Source organism: Thalassophryne amazonica, chromosome 16, assembly GCF_902500255.1.
Source record: "Thalassophryne amazonica chromosome 16, fThaAma1.1, whole genome shotgun sequence".
NCBI classification, from domain to species: domain Eukaryota; kingdom Metazoa; phylum Chordata; class Actinopteri; order Batrachoidiformes; family Batrachoididae; genus Thalassophryne; species Thalassophryne amazonica.
Genome location: NC_047118.1, coordinates 25,697,387 through 25,716,452, shown reverse-complemented (window position 1 = coordinate 25,716,452; position 19,066 = coordinate 25,697,387). Strand labels below are relative to the sequence as shown.

The 19,066-nt window shown below is 38.4% G+C and overlaps 1 long non-coding RNA gene and 2 gene segments (V, D, J or C); 2 read left to right on the top strand and 1 right to left on the bottom strand.

Annotated features, from left to right (window-relative positions):
* Window positions 1-607: 607 nt before the first annotated feature.
* The window catches only part of LOC117528569, a 200,431-nt gene continuing 181,972 nt past the window's right edge, over window positions 608-19,066 (top strand). Inside the window, 2 exon segments of the C gene segment in view lie at window positions 608-749; window positions 853-1,153. Of these exon segments, the coding sequence occupies window positions 710-749; window positions 853-1,153 (341 nt within the window).
* Window positions 4,293-8,533, top strand: LOC117528572. The segment is given in 3 exon segments: window positions 4,293-4,299; window positions 4,867-4,932; window positions 8,218-8,533. Coding segments are annotated over 2 exon segments (357 nt in total).
* LOC117528577 lies at window positions 5,063-8,479 on the bottom strand. The gene is made up of 2 exons (XR_004565818.1): window positions 8,375-8,479; window positions 5,063-5,182 (listed from the first exon to the last, which is right to left on the bottom strand). It is a non-coding gene; the product is annotated as an uncharacterized LOC117528577 (long non-coding RNA).

Genomic DNA, 19,066 nt, shown 5'->3' with positions numbered 1-19,066 from the left:
GCAGCCAAGGTGGCCATAATGACACTCCGACAACAGTCAAAACAGTCTGGATGCAAAACTGATGCAAGCATGCAGCAAAATATGCATCACAATTTCACCCATCAATTGAATCGATGCACACTGAATGAATCTTGTATCTTGATACTGATTCGTATCGATTAAGCTCCACATGCCTTTTGTCCAACAAATATTTTTCGACTTAATAAAAACTGTATATCATGTCTATATATAATATTCATTGCGCATAACCAATTGGGGGCAGCAGAGAGATGATAATATGGTGATAAGCAGGACAGTTGGACAATAACCTGAAACGCATTAAACACACTGAAAGAAACACAAGAAAACAATCTGTTTTTATAGAATGATGGATCTCTCTCTCTCTCTCTCTCTCTCTCAAACACAAGTTGGCTTCAAAGCATTTAAATCAGACATGTAAAGAATGAGTTCACAAAATTAATTTCAACTGAAGAAGTTGACTGTTTTTATTCACGTGTCACTTGTCAAATTTGAATTTTAATCAAAACAAACAAATGTGTAAATTTTTCACACACAGCCAATAACTCACAGCTCCAGTGTGTTATATCCAGCTGTTGGTGTTGGACAGTTGCAGTTCCTGTTTTATGCAAAGTGAACTTCCTCACAGTCGGTCACACCGTAAATACTCGTTCTGCTGCTGTCACCTGATCAGATCAGCTTCAACATCAACATGTTGCGTGTCGCTGTGCTGCTGCTGGCCGCTGGATCCTGTGAGTGTCTCTGAGACAGACAACCTCACATGACCATCACACTGACTCTTCACTGATTTCACGCTCACTGTGCAACAATATTCCACATTTTTTTCCTCCACAGGTGTGAAGTGTGAACAGCTGACGCAGCCGACCTCTGTGACTGTGCAGCCAGGTCACCGTCTGTCCATCACCTGTCAGGTGTCTTATTCTGTCTCCAGCTACTGGACAGCTTGGATCAGACAGCCTGCAGGGAAAGGACTGGAGTGGATTGGACAGAAATATACAGGAGGCACACACATAAAAGATTCCCTGAAAAACAAGTTCAGTTTGGATCTGGACTCATCCAGAAACACAGCGACTCTAAACGGAGACAATATGCAGCCTGAAGACACTGCTGTGTATTACTGTGCCAGAGACACACAGTAACACAACCCATCAGTAGACCTGAACACAAAGTCATCAGTGACTGTAACAAGACTTTACCAGAGGAGGCGCTGTTTAACCACTAATAATTTTAATCACAGCTCACCAAAAAGGAAAATTTGTTTTGTACAACACTCACTCATCTTCAACCACTTACTCCAACTGAGGGTCACAGGCGGACTGGAGCCTATCCCAGCAGTCATAGGGCGTGAGGTGTGGTTCACTCTGGACAGAACGTCTGTCTGTCACAGGGCCACATATAGACAAACAAAGACATTAACACACACATGCCTACAGACAATTTATAGTTTCCAGTCCCTCTAACCTGCATATCTTTGGATGTGGAGGAAGCCAGAGCACCCAGAGGGAACCCACACAAACTTGGAGAGAACACGTAAACTCCACCCAGAATGGGCCCAGGTGGGAACTGAGGTCATGACCTTCTTGCTGTGAGGTAACAGTGCTAACCATCACACCACCGTATTGCCCTTTCATGCAGCACTGAATATGAAAAACAAATAAATAAGCAAACAGGATAATTTTTTTTTCAATGAATAAGTAATTACTTCATTGTCACCATTCTTGCTGTTTTTACCCCATAACTCCATAACATTTAGTCATAGACAGTCCAAACCTTTTTGGAATATTTATGATCAGGTAAATATTGTGGTATATTTTTCAATATTACCGGAACATTTTTTTCAAGAACGTCATTCACCTGTCCTCTGATACAATAACAAGGGTAACAAGAGCAACCACTCGGAGGCAGTGCACTATTCCCAAATGTAAGACTGCATTTACACAATCAACGTTTTCATAAAGAGCCACAAAGAAGTGGAACATACTACCAGAATAAATAAAAACACAACCAGACTTTAAGATATTTTCTGTAGAGGTAAAATCATGGCTCCTCCAAAACCAAAGATGCAGGCATTAAGCCCCGTTTACACACAGACGGTAAGAGCTCCCGGAAGCACATAGCACTGCTAAAGGTACATTGAACATGTGTAATAAGTGTTCTGACTTTGCATAGTAATTGAGAGATGAATGAACTGCATGAATGGCGAATATCTTTTATAAATGTTTTGATATTGCACAGTAATTGAGAAAGTGACCTAGATGAATTTATAAATGTCTTGATAATTTTGATGTTTTGATATTGCATGACATAAGTGACATGGATGAATTATGAATGATTGTTTTAAATGTGTTGATATGGCACAGTATTTTAGAGATGAATGACATATGAATGAATTTAGTATTACATATTTTATGAATTTAGTATTACATAATTTGTAGGTGTTGTTTGTGTTGTATTTAATAGCCCTATGTGTATCCCCCTGACCCTCAAGGACTACAGATGGAAATTAGCTGTTGCAGCTATAATCTGGTACAAACATCTCTGCTCAATGAGCATAATGTAATTGTATGCTGTCCTTGCACAAATAAATGAAAAAAAGAAAAAGAAAAAAAAAGAAATTTTGACCTCTGTGTAATTCTTCAACTGACCCCTACCTGGCCACCTACTGAAACCTCAAGTGGCCATTTGTTTTGTTTGTTTTTCATTCAAAAGAGTAATATCTAATGAATATTTGTGCCACATTTTCTTGTATCACAATTTGAAGGATCATTTGTTTTCTGCTGCACTATTATAGGATGATGGAATAGTGTCTCTCTCTCACACACACACACACACACACACACACACACACACACACACACACACACACACACACACACACACACACACACACACACACACACACACACACACACACACACACACACACACACACAGTTGACTTAAAAGCATTTCTATCTGACATGTTGAGTTCATTCCAACAGAAAAAGCTGATTCTCTTCACTGGTGTCTCGCGTGGACAGTTTCTCCTTGATACACAGAAAGAAGAAGAGCAGAGAAATATTTAACCCCTTAACACCTGAATTTATATAGCTGTATATAAAAAAATGTTTTGTGTGTGTTTTTGCCTTTAAGTAGATGGTAAATAATGTTGAGATTATTAATTTCACTTTTGCACAAAAAATGAATAGTAATTTTGGTATTAATTTATGTTATAATAATACTGGTATGTTGCAAATATGCGACAACAGGCATACTGGTCAATTTGGTATGTTGCATATTTGAGTCAAATATTGTAGCATATATGCGACAATAAGCGTTAAGGGGTTAATACCAATATATCACTATCATGACAAATGGTCTCACTAATTAAGAACAAATTGTTTTCATGTGTTGGTTCTGACTGAAATGTGTTTGAAACCATCTTTATATCTTCATGTTTGTCAAACTAACTTTTGGTCTTTTTTGCTCTTTAATTTTTATTGTGTATTCTCACTGAAAACATGCTTCTTTTACTATTTGAAAAATATAATGTTCTACCTAACATGCAGTCATAAAAATTCATCCTGTTATGGTCTGGACGCAGATTGAGGAGCGGTCCAGCGTCTGACTGAACCCAGTGCTAAATAACCAGAAGCAGTTCCAAAAGAAACATTTTTTTTTTTTCCCCACTGTGCAATACAAAATAAATAAGTCTGGTGGGGTGAAGAGGTGGCGCGCTCTCCCAGCGCCTCAACGGATCGGAGCCCGAACGTTCTGGACTCAGGAGCTCCGCCGACACCCCCCCAAGGTGGCTTTTCCCAAGACTGTACTCTGCGAAGGAGGAACAGAGGTAAGGTTATTCAGTACTTTTAGCAAGAAAAACTATTTAGAGGCACACTTATCAGCAACATGTTTAGGTCTGATTTCAGACTTAATTCAGAAGAACAGCTGCTCACAGCTTGTGGAGGATTATCAATCCGCACGCCACAGCCGCGAGGAGCAAACGAGACAATTTTCTTCAATACTTAAATTTAGCTGCGCAAAAACGCCACATTATATTCACAGATAAGCTTTTAAGGGATAATCACCTCTGACGTGTGCTGACAGCGCTTGCCTCTCACCCTCGTCCTCCTTCACAGACGCAATGTCAGATTCTGGAGCGGCCCTCAGCGTCCTCAAACGGTCGTCACACGGTCGTATTCTCCGGCCATTAAGCCCAGATCACTGCTGGCTTAAATGCAGTTCTTCATCTCTTCATTGGTACCAGCTGAGAGTCCTCAGAACTGCACGTGAATGTCACAGGTGTCATAGATCGTCCTGATTAGAGAATCGCACGTGAGTGCAACAGGTGCAGCAGATCACCGTGACAGAAGTGAGAGACTCTTCTGCAGCACATTCTCCCCAGAGATCAGCCCCAAACCACCTGGGAAGGAAAACAAACACAAAAACCACAAAACAGTGTCCAGCCAAGCCCCCCAACACACAACACATCCTGTGAAAATCCTCCAAATTCAGCACAATTTTTTAAAATCACATGGAAAATATAATAAATGTCATGTAACAGCATTTAATATAGTAATTTTTTTGGCTTGTGTTGCAACTTTTTAACTCTGTCATTTTCTATACCTGCTTACTCTAATTAAGGGTCACGGGGGGCTGGAGCCTATCACACTAGTCATACGGGGTGAGGCGGCGTTCCCCCGGGACAGGACGCCTGTCTGTCACAAGGATAACGCTATCATACTCAAATTAAAAACTGAATAAACAATAAAATTCAAAGTTAATCAAGTCTGCTATAATCGTGAGGAGGAGTCAATGCAAAACTTCCACGTCTACAAATGTGAGAACAGAGACAATGCCAGAGGACAGTGGACAGACAGGTTGACATGATGGACTACAGGACAGGACTGCTGCTTTTAACTGTCTGCTGGACAGGTCAGCATTTTCACTAACAACACTTTTATTTGCTCTCTGAGACTAATTCATGAAATGACATAACCATGTGGTTTCTGTTGACAGTTGTTGATGGTCAGACTCTGACACAGTCTGAAGCAGTGGTTAAAAATCCTGGACAATCTCACAAACTGACCTGTGAAGCTTCTGGATTCACATTCAGCAGCTACAGCATGAGTTGGATCAGACAGGCTCCTGGAAAAGGACTGGAGTGGATCGCCTATATCAAAAACTGAAGATTCTGCTGTTTATTATTGTGCCAGAGAGACACAGTGATTGGAGTTTGTTCAGCAGCTGCACAAAATCCTCAAAGATCAGAAAAGAATCAAGTCATATTTTTTATGTTTGCATTAATGACTAATATACACAGAATTTGTACCACACCAGTAAGATGCAAACTGATTTAATATCCAAAACAGTGACAAACCATAAATGCATTCATGTTGGTATGATACAAATCAATTATGATACACATAAACATAAAAGATCAAAGGCACAGAGGCACAAGAAACAAAATGCACTTTCAAAGATGTTTATCAGAGAAATACATTGAAAAATAAACAAAATCTTGTGTTTGGTTATCAAAATAAAAACATCAACAAGTGCAACTAGAGATTTCTGACGTCTGCCAATCCGAATCCAGATCACCTCCAAAATTCAGTGGAGCCTTCCGTAGCCTAATATCTATCTGTAGAGCAAATTTGGTGAGAATCCGTGAAGTAGTTGAGAAGTAATCCTTCAAAGCCTATATAAAGGGAAATCTTGATCCAGAATCCGGATCTGGATCACCTGCAAAATCTAATGGGTTCTTCCATGGCTTAATTTCTATCTGTGGTGAAAATTTTGTCAAAATCCGGGCGGTAGTTTTGACCTAATCCTGCTAACAGACAGACAAATAAATGAATGTCGATTTTCTTACAACCTTGGCAAACATAATAAAATATTGTCACGTTTGAGTTGCTGAAATGATTCAAACTGGTTGTTGATGGTCTTACTACAGATGTCTATATGAATGAAAATGAACCTTGAAATGCATTTCCACTGAATTAAATTTTGTCTGCTCAGTCTGTACTGTAACTAAATCCATTTCAGATTATCCAGAAAGATCTCAGTGGTGAAATGTACCGTTTACAAACACGATATCAACTGGAGCTCTTGGTGAAATGCTGTTCTACCTGCAGTAATGGTAAATGTCCACCAGGTGAATATGTTCCATTTCAAGAACCCTGGGACATGATGACCACCATTCACTTTCTGATTATCTATCTATATTCTGTAATTTTACCACAATTGCAAAAAATTGCAGTTCAGCTGCCTAAACACAAGAAAGTAGTGCAAAAATTACTGCTCTGATTCATACTTCAGATATTGAAAAAAATACACACTTTTTGTCATTCTTAAAAAATATTGATCTGATTTTACAGCAAATACAGTTTCTTCATGTGAGCTTTGCATGAAGAGGCTGCAGGTGTTCAGGGTTTTTTGTGTTTTTGGTTTTCTGCTGTTACAAAACTTTGCATAAATTTGAATATCAGAAAACACCATTACAACACATTAATTATGAATAATAGCAAAAATAAATAAATACATAAATAAATGTTTTATATATAGTGAAGGTAAATGTGAAGTCTTTATAATAATTTATTCATTTATCCTGTGTTTGTCATTTTGTTGCATTGTATCCCAACATGCATTATGGGTAAGGTACACAAACATTTGGTGAATATGTGAGCAATATCAGAACTAGTTTCAGTTAAATTTACCATATTTATGGAAACATTAGGATGTTATTAAATGATTATACATATAGTTGCATTCCCACCTTAAACTACAAAGTCATCACAGGTGTAAAAAAAAAAAATTATTATGTTATAAAATTAGATTAGACAGAATTTTATTAATCCCCTTGGGAAGAATCCCTCGGGGACACTGAGGATGCCCAACTCTTTGCAGACATGATTTTTTTTTTTAAAACCGGCCATCTCATCTTTCATGAATTATAATATTTTTCGGCAAATATAAATATTATGGGTTATTACAGCTCAGTGAACATCTCAGTGAACATTTGTCTCAGAGTGATGCTGAAAAACTAATTCATGCATTTATTTCCTCTAGGCTGGACTATTGTAATTCATTATTATCAGGTTGTCCTAAAAGTTCCCTAAAAAGCCTTCAGTTAATTCAAAATGCTGCAGCTAGAGTACTGACGGGGACTAGCAGGAGAGAGCATATCTCACCCGTGTTGGCCTCTCTTCATTGGCTTCCTGTTAATTCTAGAATAGAATTTAAAATTCTTCTTCTTACTTATAAGGTTTTGAATAATCAGGTCCCATCTTATCTTAGGGACCTCGTAGTACCATATTACCCCATTAGAGCGCTTCGCTCTCAGACTGCAGGCTTACTTGTAGTTCCTAGGGTTTGTAAGAGTAGAATGGGAGGCAGAGCCTTCAGCTTTCAGGCTCCTCTCCTGTGGAACCAGCTCCCAATTCAGATCAGGGAGACAGATACCCTCTCTACTTTTAAGATTAGGCTTAAAACTTTCCTTTTCGCTAAGGCTTATAGTTAGGGCTGGATCAGGTGACCCTGGACTATCCCTTGGTTATGCTGCTTTAGACGTAGACTGTGGGGGGGTTCCCATGATGCACTGTTTCTTTCTCTTTTTGCTCTGTATGCATCACTCCGCATTTAATCATTAGTGATCGATCTCTGCCCCCTTCCACAGCATGTCTTTTTCCTGGTTCTTTCCCTCAGCCCCAACCAGTCTCAGCAGAAGACTGCCCCTCCCTGAGCCTGGTTCTGCTGGAGGTTTCTTCCTGTTAAAAGGGAGTTTTTCCTTCCCACTGTAGCCAAGTGCTTGCTCACAGGGGGTCGTTTTGACCGTTGGGGTTTTTCATAATTATTGTATGGCCTTGCCTTACAATATAAAGCGCCTTGGGGCAACTGTTTGTTGTGATTTGGCGCTATATAAAAAAAAAGTTGATTGATTGATTGATCCCTTCTTCTGTTTCATTTCACATAAACAGACATGTGAGTCCAGTCCTCCATATGAGGAGGAGTCAATGCAAAACTAAACTGTTGCGCTCCTTTATTTCTTTGACTGCAGACAGAACAGTGGACACACAGTTTGACATGATGGACTACAGGACAGGACTGCTGCTTCTAACTGTCTGTTGGACAGGTCAACATTTTCACTGGTTCTCAATATTTGTTCACATTTATACACCTTGTGCATGTTGAAGATTTTTATTCTTTATTTTCTGTTGACAGGTGTTGATGGTCAGACTCTGACACAGTCTGAAGCAGTGGTTAAAAATCCTGGACAATCTCACAAACTGACCTGTACAGTGTCTGGATTCTCAATCAGCAGCTACTGGATGAACTGGATCAGACAGGCTCCTGGAAAAGGGCTGGAGTGGATCGCGACCGATGCTCACAGTAGCAAATATTATCCTCAGTCAGTCCAGAACCGGTTCATCGTCTCCAGAGACAACAGCAGACAGCAGCTGTATCTGCAGATGAACAGCCTGAAAACTGAAGATTCTGCTGTTTATTATTGTGCCAGAGACCCACAGTGACTGGAGTTTGTTGAAGAGCTGCACAAAAACACAGAGTGAAACTTTACTGCACCAACAAGCCCACATGAGTGTATGAAAACAGTTTTGAGACAGAAACAAAAAAAAGACACAAAACAAAACCAACATTAAGTCTGTCAGATTAAAAGAACAAACAAATCCACAAGTTAATTTCTGTTGTTCCAAACTGGTTCATGTCTGATTGTGTGAGATATTTGTGGTTTGTTGTTGCAGTAAAGTTTACAATGTACAAGAAGAACAATGTCTCAGCATTATTTAGGACCAGAAAATAATACAGCGATGTTGAACTAATCAAGATATATTTTAATTAGTAACATAAAAAGAGTGGAATGAGTAATACACTAAAATTTTAACAAAACATACTTGAAAGTTAAACACACATTTCTTCATTCATTTCAGAGCTTTTCTCTTGTTAGAAACTATCAGACCCCAGAGGAAATTTCACTCTTATTATCCACTTTTTGACTTTTCCACTGTATTTTTTTAATGCCTATTGTCACATATATGCTACAATATTTGACTCAAATATGCAACATACCAAATTGACCAGTATGCCTGTTGTCGCAAATTTGCAACATACCATTATTATTATTATAACATTATAACATAAAGTCATTACCAAAATACCAAAATTACTATTTATTTTTTGTGCAAAAGTGAAATTAATAATCTCAACATTATTTACCATCTACTTAAAGGCAAAAACACACACAAAACATTTTATATATATATATATATATATATATATATATATATATATATATATATATATATATATATATATATATATACAGCTATATAAATTCAGGCGCTAACTTGAAATTAAAACTTCACCTGCTGCAGATCAACATCTGGATTGGAAATGTTATACCTCAGCTGTCCTTCATGATGCAAACTAAAATCAACATGTTGAATGGGAATTAGTGAGCTTGAACCCTGGACTTTATGGCTGTGAGGCAAGAATGCAAACTACTGCAACACCATAAAGAACCAATCAGCCAACCAAATAAATACACAATAAAAAAAAACTGCCTCCATAAATACCCTCCAAACATAATCTCACTGAATAATAAAAGACAACAAACAAATAAGAACAACAACAACAAAATCCATGTAATTATATACAGCATATTTTTATAAACTATATGGAATATATATTGTGGTGAACAACAGGAAATTATAAATCTGGTTATAAGGACAATTTGACAGACTGAAACACATTCAACACAAGAAATAAATCATCTGCTTTTATTGAGTGATGTTATGGTTTCTCACTCACTCACTCACTCACTCACTCACTCACTCACTCACTCACTCACTCACTCACTCACAAACTGGATGCTGGTGAAGTGAGGCATTCTGAGTTACGTTTTCTTGACCTTGTGGGCGTCCTCTTGACCTTGTGGGCGTCCTCTTGACCTTGTGGGCGTCCTCTTGACTTGCTCCAGGTGCTGGGCTCCTCAACACTGAGACGCTTGCTGGTCATGTCAGGAGAAACATGTCAGACGTCCAAAATATCATAGCTAATGTTCCATCACAGTGCAGTGGTATGTGTCATCTGAGTCGCCGTAAGTTAGTGTTTATTTGACAGGAAGTCATTCCAGCAGTGAAAAAGGATCTTCTGAAGAGAGCAAGTAAACAAAGAATTCACAAAATCGAGTCCAACTCAAGAAGCTGATTGTCTTCACTGGTGTCTCATCTGTCTCATGACAGTTTCTCTCTGACAGACAGAAAGATGAAGAGTTTAGAAATATTTCAAGGCTGATATATCAGTTACATTATTATTATCTCACTGAAACTAACATTATTTTCATGTTTGTTTTAATTAAGAAATCTTATAATGTTGGTTTGGTTCCAGATGACTTTTTCTTGTTTTTGTAATTTGTTTTACTTTTAACGGACTGTTGGTTTTAAAATTAACAAAAATATAATCTTTAATTCATATACAACCATTCGAAATCAAATGTGCAAAAATACACCAACTTCAGCACAGCTTTTAAATTCACTCTGAATATTTACATGATTCATGTCACAGCTCTTAACTATTACCATATTTGAAGTTTAACAAACAAAATGTGTTAAAGATCATCAAGTCAAGTTCGATCGTGAGGAGGAGTCAATGCAAAACTTCCACATCTTCAAATGTGAGAGCAGAGACGCTGCCAGAGGACAGTGGACACACAGTTTGACATGATGGACTACAGGACAGGACTGCTGCTTTTAACTGTCTGCTGGACAGGTTCCAGCAGACAGACATTTTCACTGGATCTGAATATTTCTTCACATTTATACACTTTGTGCATGTTGAACATTTTTTTTATTCTTTATTTTCTGTTGACAGGTGTTGATGGTCAGACTCTGACACAGTCTGAAGCAGTGGTTAAAAATCCTGGACAATCTCATTCAGCAGCTACGGCATGCACTGGATCAGACAGGCTCCTGGAAAAGGACTGGAGTGGATCACTTATATCAGCACTGCAAGTTCCCCCATATATTATTCTCAGTTGGTCCAGAACCGATTCATTGTGTCCAGAGACGACAGCAGACAGCAGCTGTATCTGCAGATGAACAGCCTGAAAACTGAAGATTCTGCTGTTTATTACTGTGCCAGAGAGACACAGTGACTGGAGTTTGTTGAACAGCTGCACAAAAACACAGAGAAACTTTACTGCACCAACAAATTGCAACTATCTCACATATTCAATGAGTCAAATTTACATAATACAAGAAAATGTCCCATTCATGTGTAAGCAAAATAACTTTTTTCACAACATGTAGTTCCATCAAAAATTCCAAGGGGGGGGTGTGGGGGGGTGGGGGGAACGCAACATACATGAAAGTTAAAGATCTGTTCCTTATTCTTGTTCATGGAGGTTTTGGAAAATTATTAAAATTTTCTTCCAGTGTCAGAACCCAGAGGAAATGTCTTTACTTCTACCCAGTTTTGTAACATTTAGCTACTTTTGTCAAATATATTTTGTCGAAGGTAATATGTGTCAATATTTATATCTTCAGGAAAAGATTTCAGATAAAATGTCTCAGTTGGCTGTAATGGAATGTTGATTCACCAAATGTTGTGACACATTGAGAACCTTTATTTTTGAAGAATAATTATTTTCTGTTGTAATATATGTAGAAGGCATTTATAAATGTGTTTGTAAACACACACACACACACACACACACACACACACACACACACACACACACACACATATATATATATATATATATATACACACACACAGTGAGGAAAATAAGTATTTGAACACCCTGCGATTTTGCAAGTTCTCCCACCTAGAAATCATGGAGGGGTCTGAAATTTTCATCTTAGGTGCATGTCCACTGTGAGAGACATAATCTTAAAAAACAAAACAAACAAACAAAATCCGGAAATCACAATGTATGATTTTTTTAATAATTTATTTGTATGTTACTGCTGCAAATAAGCATTTCAACACCTGTGAAAATCAATGTTAATATTTGGTACAGTAGCCTTTGTTTGCAATTACAGAGGTCAAATGTTTCCTGTAGTTTTTCACCAGGTTTGCACACTGCAGCAGGGATTTTGGTCCACTCCTCATACAGATCTTCAAATCTTTCAGGTTTGGAGTTTCAGCTCCCTCCAAAGATTTTCTATTGAGTTCAGGTCTGGAGACTGGCCAGGCCACTCCAGGACCTTGAAATGCTTCTTACGGAGCCCCTCCTTAGTTGCCCTGGCTGTGTGTTTGGGGTCATTGTCATGCTGGAAGACCCAGCCATGACCCATCTTCAATGCTCTTACTGAGGGAAGGAGGTTGTTTGCCAAAATCTTACAATACATGACCCCATCCATCCTCTCTTCAATATGGTGCAGTCCTGTCCCCTTTGCAGAAGAGCATCCCCAGAGTATGATAACACAATCAGAGACAAATAAAGACAGCTACAGCAGAGGAAATATTTTTTTGACAACATCATTTTTTTCATACCTCATAAAATGGAACACACTGGGCTTTTGTCGATGGGGTGTATTCCAAAAAAACAACAACAACAAAAAAAAAGTCCTCAAAGAGTTTTGTGCCAAAATTCTGTGAATACCTGAAGTGAAATACCATTGTTTGTTGTCAAAATGTCTTTTTTGTGTTTTGTTCTAAATTAATGAATCAATCAATTATTCACTTCATTTATGAATTAAGCAACTGATGAAACAATTAAGTATAATTTATGGATAGAAACTAACATGTTTAATTTATTTATAAATATTGAAAAAAATAATATACACATTTATTAGATAAAAATGTTATATTTTGCAATAATTGAAGGATTTTTATGCATTTAGAGAAAATGCATATAAATAAGCAGGGAAAATGATGTGTAGTTTGATATTGGCCATGTTGGACAGATCAAGAATATCTTTCAAGAGGCCAGTGTACCTATTTATGTCAAAGTCAACTTCACAAGAAAAACCTGAGCATATACGATACAGATGTTTGTTCATTATCATGAGGAAGATTAAAAAAGGGAAGACCACCATCATCATTTTCATCAAAAAGGATTGCTGTAGTAAAATCATTAAATGGCTGCTTAAAAATGAACTTCTAATGTCATCACTTTATCATAAAATACAGGATCATAATCTCATTAATTTATGTTCATTTTAGATTATCTCAATGCCAAATTCACAAAGACAACAGAGATTAAAGATCAGTGTGACTTTATTGTTTTGTAAAACATCTGTAAATGAACAAAATAAATTTGAAAAATAATCAAGAGCTCAATTTCACTTTGGTGTTATTCCTCTGCACTACTTTAAAAACACAACATTCATCAAACCTGCATTAAAGTAGAAGAAATTTGTCTGTTTCTAAATAGTAGTCAAACTGTTAACTGTATGTTTGCATATTTTATTTTGTGCTGGTGAAGATTCTAAAAGAATTATGTAAAATAGAACAGAATAGGAAAAAAGCTTATTTGATATTTGTACAGTTGTAAGATCCACATTGGATTGTTCAGATTTCAAAAGAACATAGCAGAAGACACAGAAAAACATCCACCAAACACCTGAAAGAGATTTGAAAAATTTAGTGGAAAAGTACTGAAGCAGCACAAATTTTAGAGTATCTTGTGCCAGAAACAGTGACTGGAGTTTGATGAGCAACTGCACACACACACACACACACACACACACACACACACACACACACACACACACACACACACACACACACACACACACACACACACACACACACACACACACACACACACACACACACACAGTGGGATGACCAACTGCTGTGCAGGTTGTTTCACGCCCCTAGTCTTTATAACACCAACAACATTTTGTTTATGTGCTGCTCTGGGATCAGCTGAGCAAAAAAAAAAAAAAAAAAAAAGAAACCACCATTCATACAAGATACAACATATTTATCTTCAATTTGTTTTGGTGTGCTGGCATGATGAAAAACCTGACAGAAGATTCTCATCACATTATGGACTCAGTGGGCCTCATGTATCAATGTTGCGCACTTGTGGCGTAAATTTACGGTGTAAACTTGAAATACACCAAAGTCGCCGTGACATGTATCAAGCAGTGCGCGCCTGCCCATTTCTGGCGTACGCCTGACGTGATCTTGATAAATGCGGCAGGTGGAAACAATCGTAATTATAATAAACACGCCCATAAATATTCAGACTCTGCTTCAGACACACCCTCATTTTACGACATGGAAGCCGGAAAGACGGCAAAGAAAAAGAACTCCACCAATCACGACGCGTGCCAATAGAGCGTCAAAAGCGGCCGTCGTATCAATTGTTTTGTAGTATATAATCAATAAAGTGTTACAGTGGTCCCTCATTAATCGCTGGAGTTACGTTCTAAAAAATAGCCAGTAATACGCGAAACCGTGACGTAGTCAGCGTTATTTTTTACAATTATTATAGTCGTTTCAAAGCTGTAAAACCCCTCACTACACAGTTTATACACTTTTCTCAATCAGGCATGAACATTTTCTCACTTTTCTCTCGTGTGTAAACACACTCAAAGTTCAAACCTTAGTAGGAAAATAATACCAAACTGTTTTCAGGCCCAAACATTTGTTTGAGAAAGAAAAATAGAACGTTTTCCTATAAATAATTATGATGGCATTTAGAACTAACAAATTAATTTTAACGATCAACGAACGAGGTTGGACACATAAGAAATTATTAATAGTGACTGACCAGTATTTCACAGATCGGGCCTCTGCGTCCTGACGCTGCGCCTTTTCCCACTCACATCTCTGTGCAGCAGGTGTTTGTTTCCGTGTGACAAACACAGTTATGAGTAGTTGTTGGCGCTCTTTTCTCTTCTGAGCAACAAGATTCTTATAAACAGATACACAGAACACTGAACACTGTAAAAAAAAAAAAAAGGCATGCAAAATTGGACTAAATACTCCGCGAGACTCCGAGGACAGGTGAACGGCGTTATAGCGAGGGACCACTGTATTCTCTTTTCACATGTCAATAATTCTTGACATGTGGATATTTGCTCGCTCAATTAATAAGACACGCCTAATCTGTCAGATTTCTTTATTTTTTAAATGTATTTCTGTATTTATTTTATTGTGACAACCGAATGGAGACGACAAAACCTGGTTGCAGCACGGGCGAATTAAGGGAATGATGAAACTACAGTTATTATCAATTTCATAGTCTAAAACGATCACACCACATGAAGTTAAGCTCAGCGCTGCTCTGGCTCCAGGCTCGAAGTTTGGAGAAAAAGGCGAGCAGCGCTTTCCTTCCTGTCAGCGCGGTGACCACGGATCGTGCTCCATAACAATCCCGCAAATGCGGGATTTGTATTGATTATTATGTAGTATAATCAGGAAAGTGTTATTTATGTAACATATGCATTGATTTGTATAATGGCACTGTTTATCATGTTGATCATCTTCATTTTTATGTGGATTCCATAATTTACGCCACCTCTCGACCTGGTGTATATTTTCAGCGCAACGTACGCCAACGACCACATTGATAAATGCCAAGTAGCGCAGCCGTTTTGGCGTACACCCCATATACGCTCAAATATTGCCATACGCAACGTTGATACATGAAGCCCAGTAGGTGCAGATGCTGTCCACAAGGTCCTCAGCTCGCAGGGCACCCTCTTAGGCAACAACATCAAAAACAACTCCAGTCCCTCAGTGAATAACAACAAGCAATCTCAGTCCAGGTTCTCGTCTTCCCACAGAGGAATGCTGGAGCTCTGACAAAGTGACAGATCTTGGTCAGAGGATCAGATCAGATTCTTGGTCACCTCCCTGACTAAGGCCTTCTCCCCGATCAATCAGTTTAGCTGTGTGGCCAGGTCTAGGAAGAGTCCTGGTAGATCCAAACTTCTTCCATTTATGGATGATGGAGGCCACTGTGATCACTGGGACCTTCCAAGCAGCAGAAATGTTTCTGTACCCTTCCCCAGATTTGTGCCTCAAGACAATCCTCTCTCAAAAGGCCTACAAACAAACCCTTTCACTTCATGCTTGGTGTACTCTGACATGTACTGTCAACTGTGCGACCTTGTCAAGGTTCATGGCATGGAACGAACAGAATACTGGACACAGATTGCAGACTCAATAGGTGGAGTATAAAAGGCTTTATTTTCAAAAAAATAGGAACAGGTACAGTACACAAGTAATCAGTTAGCGTGGCAAAGGTAATCAGCAGATATGAGGCAAAGGTGTGGTCAAAAACAAGCTGGGTTTAGATGCACAGAGTAACCATGTTGTCAAAGCTGAGGCAAAATCAGAATGAAAAAAGCAATGAGAGCCCAAATTCAAGAGACTGTGGCAAAAAATCAAGGTCAAACATGAAGCAAGGTCATACAGGGAGGAGCGGAAGGTGATGGACAAAACAAGGCTGGAATGCAGACAAAGTAAAAACAAACTGGCAAAGAACAGAGAAACATGCCAAGCTAAAATAACAGGATGTGATTCAGGAAAGTGAATACAGGTGTGTGAGAAAGTTCACTAAGGAGATAAAGCTGAAGCAAGCAGAAGCAAGAGAGTGCAGTAAATCAAACACTAAGCAGACAGAAAAAAAAAAACTGGAAAGTGAGTCCCAAACATAATGCAAAAGAATCTACACATGGAAGGGGCAAAGAAACAAAACCAGGAAAACAAAGGTGAGAACTGAAAAGTGATCAACAAGAGAACTAAGGCTGGGGCTGAAACTAGAACACAACTAACATGTGGCAAGCGCATAACAAACATAAATTACAAGCAATGACTATAGTGGTAAAAATGCAAAATAAAACCAGTGACAAAAGTAATCCTAAAATGAAAATCAAAGACAGGAGGATATGAAGACAGTGGACATGAACACAAACAAAACCAAGATGAAAACCCAGACACAGGGCAGCTCATGATAGACCTTATATGTAAACAGGTGCATGTCTTTCCAAATAATGGCCAATTATCTGAATTTACCCTAGGTGGACTCTAATTAAGCTGTAGAAACATCTCAAGGATGTTCAGTGGAAACAGGATGTACCTGAGCTCAATTTTGAGCTTCATGGCAAAGGTTGTGAATACTTATTTACATGTGATTTGTTAGTTTTTTATTTTTTTAATAAATTTGCAAACATCAAAAAAGACCCAACTTTTTTCACACTGTCATTATGGGGTATTGTCAGTGGTGTGCACAGTTAACCAAAAGTTAGCTTCAATAACAGCTAATCAGCTAACTGAAAAGTTATCTTTTATAAAGCTAACCGATAAACCACCCAAAAAAAATATTGGAAGCTACAGCTAATCGATAACTTTCAGTAAACTACTAATAAGCTGATTTTGAGTTTTAACACCAGGATCACTTCTGGTAGCATCAAAGGCAACCACAGACCCAAACAATGAGTCAGCACTTCCATCTTTTTACACTCTGCCCACACTGGAAGCTCCTATTTACTTCATATTTTGCAGCAGTGAAGCAGTTGAGAGAAGCTAAGCTCAACTCTACACACACAAAACAAACCAATAATCCTTAACAAGTTATTGCAGTGCCACCGTGAGGCAGAGGTCTTGGAAAATAAAGCAGTTTTGACTTATGGTTTTGATTTAAGGGCCCTGTCCCACTGGCATTTAGGAGCATTTGTGTATGGATTGCGCACAAAATTGGCCCATATTCGCCAAACATCCGCAATATCCATGTAACATGCCTGTATGAGTCGGCTGTCATCCGAACACGCCCGTGTTCATCTGCAGAGGCATGCATGTCCGCAGCCAGGATTTTTGAGCTGTTCAAAAATCTGAAAGCGGATAACATCCGCCTCACATACTCCATATATACTCAATTCATACACAATACGTACTCACTCTATGCGCTACATATCTGCCGTTAACCACTGATATCCGCAACTGAGGGGGATTTGCAGCTTGACAGCGGACTGAGACAGTGTGTAAAACAGATATACAACCCCTGGCAAAAATTATGGAATCACCGGCCTCGCAGGATGTTCATTCAGTTGTTTAAAATTGTAAATTTGTAAATTTTCATCCCCAAAACTAACACCTGCATCAAATCAGATCTGCTCGTTAGTCTGCATCTAAAAAGGAGTGATCACACCTTGGAGAGCTGTTGCACCAAGTGGACTGACATGAATCATGGCTCCAACACGAAAGATGTCAATTGAAAGAAAGGAGAGGATTATCAAACTCTTAAAAGAGGGTAAATCATCACGCAATGTTGCAAAAGATGATGGTTGTTCACAGTCAGCTGTGTCTAAACTCTGGACCAAATACAAACAACATGGGAAGGTTGTTAAAGGCAAACATACTGGTAGACCAAGGAAGACAGCAAAGCGTCAAGACAGAAAACTTAAAGCAATATGTCTCAAAAATCAAAAAATGCACAACAAAACAAATGAGGAATGAATGGGAGGAAACTGGAGTCAACGTATGTGACCGAACTGTAAGAAACCGTCTAAAGGAAATGGGATTTACATACAGAAAAGCTAAACGAAAGCCATCACTAACACCTAAACAGAAAAAACAAGGTTACAATGGGCTAAGGAAAAGCAATCGTGGACTGTGGATGACTGGATGAAAGTCATATTCAATGATGAATCTCGAATCTGCATTGGGCAAGGTGATGATGCTGGAACTTTGTTTGGTGCCGTTCCAATGAGATTTATAAAGATGACTGCCTGAAGAGAACATGTAAATTTCCAGAGTCATTGATGATATGGGGCTGCATGTCAGGTAAAGGGTCAATGTCAATGAGCAGATCTGATTTGATGCAGGTGTTAATTTGGGGGATGAAAATTTACAGGGTGATTCCATAATTTTTTCCTCAGAATTGAGTGATTCCATATTTTTTTCCTCTGCTTGGTCTAAAAAAGTAACCGTTACTGACTGCCACAATCTTTTTTTCTTGATTTCTTATAGTGTTTCTTAAAGCCAGAAAGTTGCCATTTGAAATGACTTTAGTTTTGTGTCATGTCTGTGATCTGATTTTTTTCTACAAAATTAAACAACTGAATGAACATCCTCCGAGGCCGGTGAT